Source organism: Chiroxiphia lanceolata, chromosome 4 (genome assembly GCF_009829145.1).
Source record: "Chiroxiphia lanceolata isolate bChiLan1 chromosome 4, bChiLan1.pri, whole genome shotgun sequence".
NCBI lineage: Eukaryota > Metazoa > Chordata > Aves > Passeriformes > Pipridae > Chiroxiphia > Chiroxiphia lanceolata.
Window position 1 is genome coordinate 34,807,666 of NC_045640.1, and position 13,590 is coordinate 34,821,255.

A 13,590-nucleotide genomic window follows, 5' to 3' on the forward strand; every position below is an offset into this window, starting at 1 on the left:
CTGAAATGACAACTCTATAAATTTTCAGGATTTTAAAAGTCCCATTCTCTGTAAGTGAAATCCTGCCTGTTCTTCATCAGTTTGCATAATTCTCTCAAACACCAGTAAGGGAAATAAAAATGTACAAAATCAAATAAAGTAAAACAGAATAGTATGTTACTAAAACTTGCAGATAATAGCAGAAGCAAGACTTGGATTTTTTAAACCCAGCTTTTAAAAACTGATCTGATTTTAATTTATTACTACTATTACGTTACTGGGTACAAGGAACCCTGTTGTGCTGGGTGTTACAGAAGTATATGAAAAACCCCCAGTCCTTTCTCTGCATGAAGTAACAAATGGCTGGCACCAGACAGCATTCACTGAGAGTGAAAACTGAAAAGGTAGAATAGCTGAATAACTAATGAGAATGTATCATCCCTCTCCACAGTGCCTTGCTACGTGAGGTTTCCAATGTGGCTAACGTGCTGCCAAATTCTAACACAAGTTCCCAAGAAGCTCAAGGGGAATGGACACCTGCAAACCTGACATCTATATGCTAGTTAATAGAAACTACAATAATGAAAAGACTAAGTGGGCACATGTCTAAGAAAAATCAAATTTCAGTTTTCATTAAATGAAGTCTTACAAAATTAACCCATTTCTTTGAATAGCTCAAACAAATATGTGAAACCAGCAATCCAGTCAACATAGCCTACATGGATTTCAAAAAAGCTTTTAGCAAGTATTTCACCAAAGGTTTTTAAAGAAACTAAGCACCCCTGGCAAAATAGAGGTCTCCACACAGCAACAGAATTGGTTTAGAGACATAACCAGAAATTAGTGGTAAACAGTCAAGACTGCATAGCAGAGGAGGCCTACCAGTGGAGTACCACAGCGATCTGCACTGGAATCTGCTACTCTTCCCATACCTGTAACTGACCTGGAAAGGTAGCTGAGCACTGAAGCAAACAAATTTGCAGATGATACAAATTTATTCATGGCAGTAAGGATGAGGGCAAGTGGTGAAGAATCACAGGACCTTATGAAATTGAGCGACTAGACAATGAAATGGCAAATTAAATTCAGTGTGGATAAGTGTAGAGGGAATGGGAAAATATAACCTTAACTTCACATGTACAGTGATGGGCTCTGAGCTGAACATTATCACTCAGGAGTGAGACCTTGAGGTTACAATAAATAGTGCCATCAAAATGTCAGCTCAGTGCTCAGCTGCCAAAAGAAAGCAGCCCAAATATTGGGTATTGTTAGGAACTGAACAGGAAACAACACAGAGAACACAATTATGCCACTTCATAATGTCACCCAGTTCATATACTGTCTCTGCTTCCAGGGACATGCTTTATCACTGAGTATTTTATGTTTACTTCTACAAAAGTTGGAGCAGAAGAGAAAGCAGCTCAAAATAGAAGAGTGACCTATAATTAGAGGGACAAAGACAACAGTTTTAACACTGCATCCCAGTTTCAAAAGAGTTTTTTCTGAGACTGTATCCAAAATTCAAGGAGACAGGGTCTTCTAGATACGTGCTGATAAACCATTCAAAAAAGAAGTTGATGAATTACACACATATAATCAATGAGCTCTATTAAAAGGCATTACTATACATCAAAAGCTTAGCTATAGCTAAATGCACAAGCTTTATCAGTATTTGAAATCCCTGGGAAAGGACAAATTTGAAGATTTGCCTTTACTCCAGCAGTATTCAGCCAGCTAAAAATCACTTTGCTGTGCCATTCTGAAGCAACAAGATTTTGAGTCTTAAGGGTAAGTACAAGTTCCCACAAAACGGTAAGTAAAAACTTAATCTAAAAATCTTTAAAGTCTTGCTTTTCTCCCTGCTCTCTTTTCCTCATTTTCTTTCCTATCAGATAGCCTGCTCAAGGTGCTGCTGGAATCAGACTCTTTGGTGCTTGAACAACAGACAAAATGCTTTTACCCACTGAGCTTCTGTAACAGGGAACAACTAAATTAAGTCTAGGCCTTCAGATTTCAAGCTAATCTCTACACATCTCTACTACAACATCTACTTCTTGCTTTTATGAGAAAAGATTTGTCTTGTGCTAATGGACTGATATTACTTGTAATCTTTGTCTAATTGCATGAGCCATGAGACTGTTCTGGTTTTCATCTGGATTGCTAAATATTAGACAGAATCAGCACTGTCTATCAGCAGTGGCTACATATAATGTACCCTCTACTTACTTACTTACCCTCTATATACTTACTTACTGCGTAAAATACTGTCTATTCACTTCACATATTCACATGCTTGCGTATAAGAGAAATACACTACCATCCCAATCGGTACAGCAGCTTTGCCCATCATGAATAGAATAAATACAGAAAGAGAGAATACGTTGGAAACCAGAACTGTGATAAATAATTATTCCTTAATTTTAAACTCAAAAATGTATCAAATATGAACGTATTTTTCAACATGAAATAAAACTATTCAGGGTATTTCATTAGTTTAACCTGTTAGCTAAGACTTGCTGCAGATGGACTAACAACACATTTAAAGCAGCCTTACATTGAATTAAAAATCACTTAGGAATTATTTCAATTCAAATGTTATAGTATTACAGTATGAAATTAAGGGGGGGTTTTATTATTCTTTTCCTATAGCTGTAATTTTCTACCATTCAATTGTAGTTGAAGTTTTTCTTTTTTGAAGACACTTTTCAAGCATGTTTATAAGACAGGTCATGAAGGACGCTCGGCAGGAAGAGCTCTGGGAACATAAGTTGTCTCAACTAACAAAAAAAGCTTCTACAGGGAATTAACAGTATAGTTTTAATTAAAGTGGAATGAAAAAAGCAAAGTCAATATTAGCTGGTAGTAATACACTAAAAATTTCAGTCACTGCAAGTAAGTGGAAGCCAATCAAACTTCTCAGAGAAATACCTTCAGTGTTCATAAAACAACACACAGAATTAGTGAAGCGTGACAGGACTGAACCCAAGGCAGCACATCAGCTCACTAACTCATGCTCTGCATCATTCTATCAGACGAGACAACATTTCAGCAATACTACATTACCTTTGTTAACCAAAGAAAACCCAAATCAGGCAATAAACCACCTCCTTCCTCTCTCTGTTCTGCTGCCCACTACAAATTAAGTCATTATCTGTCTCCTCGAGTGAGAGAAGAAATATTAATTAATCACAGAAACCCTTGGATCACTAGATGAATCATTCTGTTGACCCCACGTTGTTTTCAAAAGGCAGGGCTAAGTTGCTGCAGCAGCTGCCTTTGAGCTCTGGCATTAGCACCGGGCAGTTACAAATCATCCGTAGAACAGGTGAGGTACAAAACGGTGGCCAGCCCTTCTAAAAGTCCTGATGCACCCTGAAACCTTAATTTTGTAACGCAGTTAGAAAACACTGAATAAATTAAGTTTTTCAGAAAGCCATTCCAACAGAATTCCTCATTACAGGTCTAATTACAAGCTATCTTTATAATGTACACCTGGCAACATCGTGTAAAGCACTTCGCTTTAAAGGTCAGCAGAACTAAGAGAACAATTTTGCTATTTATAGTAACGGGTGAACTTTTCTTATTTGGCTGCTTAAGCAGCCAACCCTTGAGTTTAATGTAATTAGGGAGGGGATATTCAATTTACAGTATCCACAAGTAATGATAATTACACTGGTTCAAAAAAGCTGTTGGTAAGCATAAGAAACCTTTGTAATTACATCCCTTTTCCAAAATTACTTGAGCACTGTGAACTTGAAGCATTTCAGCAAATGAAGGCCAAGGCACATAAAGGAGAGCTACGGCGCTTTAAAAACTGCACTGTTTAACATAATGAGCCGCCCGACCGGAGGGAGATCGCGAAACACGCTCCATAACTCACCGCGACAGCCCACGCCATCTCCTTCCCGCTCACAAACATCCATTAAGAAAAACACAAGCCGGCTCCCTCATCGCCTCCTTCCATCCTTCGCCAGCATTGCTTAGCTACCCTCGCAGGGCGGACTTGGGAGCCAGCCCGTGTAACTCTCCCTGGCTCCGGCTGCCGATCCTGTCACGGTCGGGAGCGCTGCAGCTGCCAGCGAGGAAACGCCGCCGTGTCCCCCCCGCCGCCAGCCCCCCGCGTGCGGCAGATTAGCCAGGTCAGCAATCCGCCAGGACCAAGGTGAAAAATAAACAAATAACCACGTTCACAGCAGCTGCGGCGATCGCTCTCCGGAAAATTAGTCAGGCATTATGAGGGAGATGGTATTAAACGCTGCCACTTGCAGCTTCACGGCTCTCTGCGTATTCGCATCAGCCTGGGATGAGCACTTAAGGAGTATCATCAGAGAGCTTGCCCAGCTGAGCATCTTCCATTAAGTTTTTGTCTTAAAAGGAGACAGCAAGAACCTCTCTGCCTGACAGGCAAAAGGCTTGTCATAATTCATTAATAACACAGCCTTGCTCAGGTTTCCTTCAACGAAATCAGGCAGGCAGCCTATGAAGAAAATGCTGAGTGAACAACAGCTTCTCCAGACACAATGCAATAAAACTTGCCACTACTTGGCATCATTTGGTGTCTGAGAAAAGGATGACCGACGCTATTTGACAAGACCTGTCAGAGTCCCTTAAGGGTCCTAAGTGAAGAAACCAAAAAGAACAAACAGTAATTCCTCTGCAGGATGCGATTCACTGCTTGGAAACAAAAATTTCACATTTTAGCTGCAGAGATAAATGTACCCGTCTGCTTTTGCTATGCTTAGGGCAAAGCCGGCAATTTACTCTGAGAAACTGTTTGCATCCAAAGGGAAAAAAGCTAGAAGAGGTGAGGTAAAAAGCAACAACTACAAAGCAGATAACTGCAAAAATTAACAGGACTATCACAAGTCTTCCATCAGATTCTTAATTCATCTGAACCTTCATTTCCTTATAAGTAGGAAAAATAGAAAATACAACTGAAGTTATCCGTAAGGAAAGGAAACAAGCTCAGGCTGTCAAGATAAAGTCATTAGGATGGCATCCAAGCAAGGAGGACAGAAGATTCTTCTTTTTTATTTTGTCTAGTACGCATCCATTCATACAGCGCTAAAATGCACGTGTTATATTTAATTGAGTCTTATGTACTTCCTCCTAAGAGATTTGTTCCATCATGAAAAAAAATTAAGAAGAAAGGTATTCTTACTGCTATTGATCTATTAGCACTTCATACACGCACACTGCTTCACATGACAAAACAAACTACTAATACAGTAAGTACACACCATTGCAACGTACAGCATTTGTTATGATCCAAGTTTTAAAGAGTCTTCAGCATAAAAACTAGTACTACAAATTTTGTATTTACTATGACAGGGTTTACAGGTTTGCTTTTGATTTATAAAAGATGCTTTACCATCACGCAACAGCAGCAGTCCAAACTTTCAACAATTAGAAAAAGCGAAGAATGTACTGAAGATGGTTAATTATTGATTTTAGAGTATCTGTGTCACAAAATCATCTTTTGCATTAAAGTAAGTTCAGGTAATTTGCAAACAGCACAATATTATTGCTTCCCTAAGCTCCTTTGTGTTTCACTTAGGCATGATAATTTGAGTGCAATATCTGTCTTTAAAACTATGGCCTATAAACTTTATTAGAAACAGCACTATTAGCATGTCTAGAGATTGCTGTATTGGAGCGGAATGCAATTGATTGAACAGAAATCAATAAAGGTATTTAATGATTTCATGAGAAAAATAAGTGAACCTCACACCCTTAATGGATTAATGTCACTTATGTGCAACACATCACATAATGCTGACACAGAGCTACTCAAAGCAGTGTCACTTTTCATATGAGTGCCTTAAAACCTTATCAAAGGGAAATTGTGTTTTAATGCTATTTCAGATGTCATTTTTGAGAGGATTTTTACAATCCCATTTCATAAAGCAGAAAACATGATCTGAATTGTTACAAGTAGCTTTTGTCATTGGCACATGTACTAGGTCACCCTCTGAAGTTAGCTGGTGAATGAAATCCTGAACACAGGAGGAGGATAACGCTTTGAAACATCACTCATACAACTTGTTTATTGACAGCTTTTACTTCTCCATACACGTGAATCTTTCATTAATTACCAACAACATGCTTTGCTAGGGAAAGGAAACTACTCTTCACAGTACTACAGCACAAGATAGATGGGATGCACAGCTCCCCCATAAGCTATCTGGGAATCAAAACAGAGGAGGGAGATAATCTAAATGACAGAGTAAATGCCATTAAATAAATGCTTGCCTCTCAGCCACTCAGACGATGGCTAGATCTCTTAAGAACACACATATCTGTCTGTTCATCTTCAATATACTGCTTTTGTATCCCACTTTACATCTATTCACTGAAAAGCAACTGTGGGGCACAGCAAACCATTCCATGATCTCACTCCTTTATTTTCACTTTAATAGACTGAAGTAAAATATATGTAGTATTTAATAGGTATGTCTTAAGGGACATGAAGGCTCCTTTTTGGGAAAGAAGCAAGTCAAATTCAAGATGTCATCATGCACAGTCTAAGCAGGCATTGCCATGACCAGACTGTATTTACAATTCTTTTTGAGTAAACCCAAATGTAACTGAGGGGAGCTGATGTACGATTTTCTCGTTCTATTTGCGATATTACCTATCATAATTTTATGTGCAACATGAAGAAATTAAAATAACTAAAAAAAAAAAGTAAATCTTTTTCCTAAAGATATTTAGTCCCAGCTATCATATGCAGTTTTCACCTGAAGAAATGGGAAAAACTGCATTCAGATAAAACAGGGAAGCCAATGCAAAAGCTTTTTCTGACTGACTTGAACATTTCCTTATTTCTCCCCAAAGGATATAAAAAATACTCCAGTAAATGTAGCATCATAATTGGCTATAATTGACTCCATCCTTCAATTTTTAAGGCAATCTATAAAATATGGATTGTTTTTTCAACAGGGAGACAATTTTGTGACACCACACTGTTTATCTTGTTACAGTGATCTCAGCTGCACTCGATATCATTTGTTACCTCTCAGACTACCTTATTTTGGCCGCAGTCCTGCATCTCTCTACGTTTAATGCACTGCACACTAGTTAGCTATAATACCAAACATTTTGAGTGCTACAGAAGGGAGTTACTTGCTGAAGATCATCATCATAAGGGATAACAGTAGCAATGACACAGTAGTAGGTGAAGCACAGCCATTGTGTTCAGGCAAGGTCTGCTCCAATCCATCAGTGTACTCCATGCTACATTGTCCTTAGTCCATCTCACAGCTTACTGCACGTGAATCAGAAGGGATGGGGGAAGAATAAAAATAAAAGGTTTAACCTCTTGCTGATGTTTTTCTATTTCATCTGCCATTCTACCACATTTGCAACATTTTAATGCAGACTGCTAACACTCTGTCTGTACAGACTGGTACCGTGCTGTGGCAGCTTTGCATCAACTCTTAAGTCACAACAGTATGATGACTGCTCAGTGGAAATGACCACGTCTGGCCATTTCTATTAGCTAAAATAATGCAAACACCTCACCAAGATATTGCCTTCAAATACAAACTCAAAATGATGAAATTGGCTTCTCTTTTTCTCCTATGTCTTTCAATGATTATTTTTATTTATACATCTCTCTTTATGTGCTGCAACGCTTCAACTGAAAACTAAGGCAAGTAGAAGGAAGATAAAAACTAAAACCTAGAAAAAATCCAAGTACAAATAGCCACAAAACTGCAGCAAATGATTGATAGAAACATTGATGTAATCCTGTCCATAGCAACAGTTTAATTATGAGCATCTTGGCAGCGAGCCTGCTCTATGTGTTGATTTTCCCCAGCAGAGAATGCCGTACAATCCATCTTTGTGTTATGCACTACATGACTACATGGAGAGGCCAATCAAAGGGGAACAAGGAACAGAGAAGTTGTAGTAAATTACTGGGGTGATACAGAAGTAAGTACATAGTCCATGAATAATTTGACTCCTGAGGATAAGCAAGCCTGAGAAAAAGGAGGGGTGGGAAAAAAATACCAGGAGGGTGCTACCCACAACAAAATAGTACTATAGTCTTCAAGTACAGTGATTGCAGCATACAACATGAATACTCCTCGCCAACAAATGACGTGAATTCCTGGTACCCAGTTTAAACTGCTCTCTCTCAAATTCTTCTTCACAGGATCAAAATTGTGTTGAGGATCAGAGAAAAATGCTGCAGCCCTAGGAAAACAGATCCCCCAGCAGGGACACAGGTCTCATAAGCCATGGCTACGTGAAACACTGTAAAACAAAGCATGCCAAAAGGAGCAGATCTGCTGGGCAGAGCAGCTGCTGCCAAGAACCCAATGGCCAAGTGATTTGTATTTTAAGGGTTTCACTTCATGCTAATTCCAGCATGTTCCTTTAGACAAGACCATGTGCGCAGCTGAGGACGGGAAGAGCGCTTCTGTATACTGTTTTCCAGTTTCATGCCACCCAACACGTTACCAGAGTGTGGTCTGATAGTGCTCTGTGAGACACACTGAAGTGTAGTAAGCCAGGAGATCTGCTGAAAGGCCACAGTCCTGACCCACACTAAAACACAACTGTAGTAGGCATGTCATAGGGGATGCATAACACCATCAGTGAGGTGTGGAGTTCACTCCAGTAAACTAGAGAGCAAGGAAGCAATAGTGGCAGCTTTGTAATAAGGGGGCAAAGGGTGGGGACCTTAAAAGGAGTGCAGGCTTAGGAGGTTATAAGATAAATGGTGAAATCCAATCGGTACTCTTTCTCAATATACTTGCAGGTAATTTCCAGACAGAAGCAAAAAAATATGATAGAATCATATTTTATAATTAACCTTACTTCTAATTTCTGTGTTGGAAAGTGTGTGTTAAAAAAGCTATAACAAAAATGATTACAACAATATATCAGTCTATATGCAACTGCAATCTACAGTGCTCATTTATAAAAAAAAAATTCCCTTAAATCCCATACCAATTTTTTTAAGCAACATTTAGGAAAATCTCTCTCAAGCAGCAGTTTAAGATTATACTATCTGCTCTTTACTTTCAGGAAATGCTCAGGAAATGCTCCGGTAATTTTTAAGTGTGTGAACAAAGGTTTTGTGAAATCCTGTTAGGTTATTACATGTGGTAAGAAAACCATCAATCATTTCTGCAGCCTGGTGTCCACATTCACAGCTTAACTCAATAAAGACTGGTTTTAGTTTCTATTAGGGTATGAATATTTTATACTTGTAACCACATAAATCGATAAGAATACTCATATATGTATATACACGAACCATACCTTGTCTACGCTTCTTTGATGAAGTGCAAACCATTCAGAAATTTGAAATAGTGGCACTCTAAAACTGAGGTTCCTAAAGAAATTCCAAGAGACATACTCAAATCAAACACAACTGTTGTTCCACTCAAAGGGTTGTTTTTTCGTTTTGTTTTTTCTTTTTCGGTTGTGTGACTATTTCCATCTCTGTGGATGCATCATACCATGAAACCCCACCTTTTTTTTTTTTTTTAATACCAAATGTATGGGCATGTTCTACCTACTGTGGATTACCTGTCTGGGAAATAGCTTTTAAACACAGGTGTCAGAATCTAGGCGACTCTGCTGTACCTCTGCTGTACCAGCTCTTCCTCATTAAAATTTACTTTAAATATGGAAGAAAGGGACTTTTTAGTGTGGGTCCAACTCAATGTTCAGATCAATACATTATAAAATATCTATTAAATCACAGAACTAAAACTGAATTCGTTATTTAAGCCTTGAAAGGCCATGGATTTTAACCCCGAATTCAGGTCTCATATTTCAGCTCAGAACACTCACAACACTTGGTTTTCTAAACAACATGGTCCTAAGAGACGTTCGTACCTGATAAAAACTCCATTTGTATATCAGCTCAAAAAAAATTATTCTTTGATCATCTCTTTACTGTAGAGTCTCTCATAATAAACACAACATCTTCAAAAATACCTATGTGACTGTACTGATCGAATGATTACCTGAATAGAACACCCAGCTGATTACATTGAATATTCAGTTAACTTATTTACCCTTCAACAGCTAGAGAATACAACAAAAGAGAGACCAACAGGAACTCCTGGTAAGGAAGTTTTGTCAAGACATTTATCAAAGAGAGTAATATGAACAGTTACATCACTCCTCAGTAAGTTCACCTTGGTATTTTCACAAAAAGGGCATTTGCAAAATCTTCAGAAAAAAAAAGAAAATTGACATATGACTGTGTCATGCCAGGGTTTGTGGGAGTGAGGGAAAATTGTGCCTCTTAGGCACAGAAATTCGTAGAATGTACAGTGCTTTTGATGCAGGTCCTTTAGTGGCATTTTTTATTTGTGAAAAGGACTTTAAAATACAAGAGTGACCCTGCTTTGTAGAAAATGTTGTATTTGAAAATGCTTAATGGCAGCTATGACACACAGGACATAAAAGTTTTGCAACTAACAAAATAATTCTGAAGTTCCAATGCAATTGCAAATTAAAAAAATATACTTTTGAATGAACCAAGAACTGAATTAACAATTACAGGACACCTGAAAGATCTTAATGACTACTAAATCTGACATTAAAGTTTGTGGCCATTTAATCTTTTATTACTTCTTTAGATCAAAGCACACAAATGTGGCTGAAAGTATTTTTGCCCTATGATCTGTACCACAACTCTTTTTCCCTAATTGAAAACCTAAATTAAAAAAAACCCAAAGTGAGATGCTTACATATCAAATTTCAAAGCAAAAAGGATGATTTACCACTTAGGAATTCTTAGCTTTCAGAAAAGGCAGCAAACATCAACTAGTTTAGAATCGTTCTTTTGGCCAGTCCTCCACTGGGCAGAGTTGGCAAGCTGAGAAAAAACACTTTGTGGAGGACACTCAGAAACATTAAGCCTGGAGAAATGCTACTGACAATCTTTGCTAAAGGTGGACACCCAACTGTCCAGCTATCAACTACACATCTAGGTAGATGCAGTAGCTCAAAGTAAAAGGGCTGTTCAGTGAGAAACAAGGTGCCGCTCCACACAGAGAACTGCGGTGAAATTTGGTGACGTTTTATTCTAAAAAACCCACCCCAAACAAACAAAAAACTTGCACAAAAAATAGAAAGTCCTATGCACTATTAACTCCCAGTGCTTATGTTTTATTCAATGCTGTATGAAAGTCCAATAGCCTCTTTCTCCAAAGTCTCACAGACCCAAGAGAGGTGTAGATGTTTCACTTCACTGAAGCAGCAGAGAAAGCTTAAAGTTTGAGAGGGTTTCCTGAGTCACTATCACCCATCGTATGCTTCTGATTACTCAGCCTGAGCTGGTTTCAAAGGTTGAGAGATATCACAGATCAAGCAAGCAGGAGACAACTGTAGTAACTGACAGATGAACACTCATTCAAAACTAACCTGTAAGACACCTCTCAAACCATCTTAATTTTGACAGTGAACACGGAGCTTCTTATTAGAAACACGCAATGAACGCACCAAGCTATGGGCTCCACTTGTTTCACCCAGGCATCACAGATAACACTTTCCTGTACAACTTCTGCTCTACAAGATTAACCTTTTAGAATATAAACACACATTGAGTTTATTTTGGCACAGAGCACACCTGAAATTCTCAATGAAAAAACAGTTATTTTGGACCACAACTGTGAAGAAAGCTTTTCACAGATATTTACATGTACTTGAATTAAATATTAAAATGGAGGTGAATGTTCTCAGTAGGCAACAGCTGTCTGAATTATCTTTGATAATTTCTGCATTACTGAAGGCTGCAGCACAAACAGAAAAAGAAGGCTGTTTGAGGGAGCCAGTGTATTTCTACATTTCTACACAATGCCAAATGTGCAAACAGTAGTTTGCATCTTGGGATCAGTTTAACTACCTCACTGTAGTAATGAGCACAGGCTATTAAGCCTTGCTTCTGATTACCTTAGGCTCACATGGATACATTACTTTGTGTTTGGGCAGTAACTTGGGTACCTCTACACAAATTCTTTGTGGATTAAATGGATCTACTCAAGAGTAGCAGTATCTATAGAAGCAGCACCAATGGGTATACATGTACCAAGATTTATAAATGAAATTAGCTAAATTAAATTAACAATCCTACAATAAAATAGACAAAATTAATTTAAAAACGCAAACCAGAATAGCGGAATTAGGTAGTGTAGTGCAATTATTACAATGAATAAGCATGTAATTTCTTATAAGAACTAATAATATTAGAGACTCGGACCTTGTTTAGGTACTACCCCTAAAGGAGAGAGTATCAAAGCTCTGTGTGAACTGATACTGTGTTCCAGCTAACAGTGAACATGAAAGGATCAGCTCATCTCCATTATAAAACAAGTACTTAGACTGAGGGTCTCATGCCAATTATGGGAGCCTGCTAAAAATATGTCTGATTAGATAATAAGCTTTTCTTTCTCCCCTTCACAATCAGATAAGGATAAAATAAGACATTCCTGCTCTCTCCACAACATTTCATCTTACTGCATTTAAATTAAAATACAAATTTGAAACACAAACCTTTTGTTTGAAAAATACATGCCTGTGATGTGTTGGGCAGAAAAGACATTTATAGGCTACAAGCTATTATATTGTGAGTGGGCTCAGAAAAAAATCTGAGTCTGGCTCTGCACATTCCTATGCTACTTGACCATACTGTCAAACTGAGAAAATGCTGAAGGAGATACAGATATCCATTAAAAATACTAAAAGAAATCAAACTGAAACAGTATAGTACTTAAGCACTATGCTTGTTGCTATTTCTGAATTTTAATTATGCTTCTGGAAGTTGGTATATTTGATAAGATTAGTTATTGATTTTTTTGGGCTTCATTAATATCATCAATGGAGCACTGGATTTTTAAACCACATACTTATTTTTCAAATACTTTTTCACTCAAGAAAGCAAAGGAAGCACAAGTCTTTCAGCAAGCCTGGTTTATCAAAAGACCAGACATGGATTTTGGTCCATCTTGAAAAAATGGATTACTATCTTTTTCTTCACTGGGCTATGTAGCCTGCCTGGTTCTGCTCCTTTGTCTCCCCTAGTCTGGCAAGCTAGAACACGACAGTTTACTTTCAAGGCCTTGTTAGTTTGGATTTACCATCTTAGGTAGACTGTAGTCAGAAAATACTTTGTGTTTTAGACATTTACAGTCTATTCAATGAATGCCAACACTAGTTCTTCAAGGCTTTAACAAATTATTCTTTAAAAAAGTACAACTGGGAAAAAAAAAATCTTTCCAAACTATAAAAGTCAGGCATAAATCTAGGAAAAAGAATGGAAAGAAACAGCCTCAAAACCAGTACTGCCTCAATCATAAGCAAACAATTCTTCCTCTGTTCTGCAGACAGATTTGAGATCCATTTTATATATAAACACACCCCATATTCCAGTCAGCTGTTCAACTTCTAATAAAATTTCTTACCACAACAATCAGGATAAAAAATACTAGATAATCACAGAAAACTATATTGCTCTTGGAAATCATGAGTTTAATTTCTGTTTTCATATGTAAGCCTACCTGCCTCACCTTTGCTTACATGCTCAAAGATCTTGTTTGTGCTCACACGGATTATCTTCTTCTAACAATGTAATTGTAGCTT

General features: G+C 37.9%; 1 protein-coding gene across 16 annotated transcripts in view; it reads right to left on the reverse strand.

Annotated features, from left to right (window-relative positions):
* TENM3 (teneurin transmembrane protein 3) overlaps nucleotides 1-13,590 on the reverse strand; it is a 1,309,047-nt gene that overhangs the window by 194,400 nt on the left and 1,101,057 nt on the right. For 2 of the 16 annotated variants that reach the window (XM_032684686.1, XM_032684683.1), the window contains exon 1: nucleotides 3,043-3,359. The exons of 10 other annotated variants lie outside the window; for them this stretch is intronic. Coding sequence is in view for 2 of the 6 variants with exons in the window: in XM_032684681.1 (XP_032540572.1) it covers nucleotides 3,860-3,902 (43 nt within the window). In the remaining 4 variants the exon portion in view is untranslated. Of the gene's footprint in view, nucleotides 1-3,042; nucleotides 3,360-3,859; nucleotides 4,114-13,590 lie in introns of those variants that run through there. 4 more of the 16 variants (XM_032684685.1, XM_032684681.1, XM_032684687.1 and 1 more) reach the window with 4 other exon arrangements.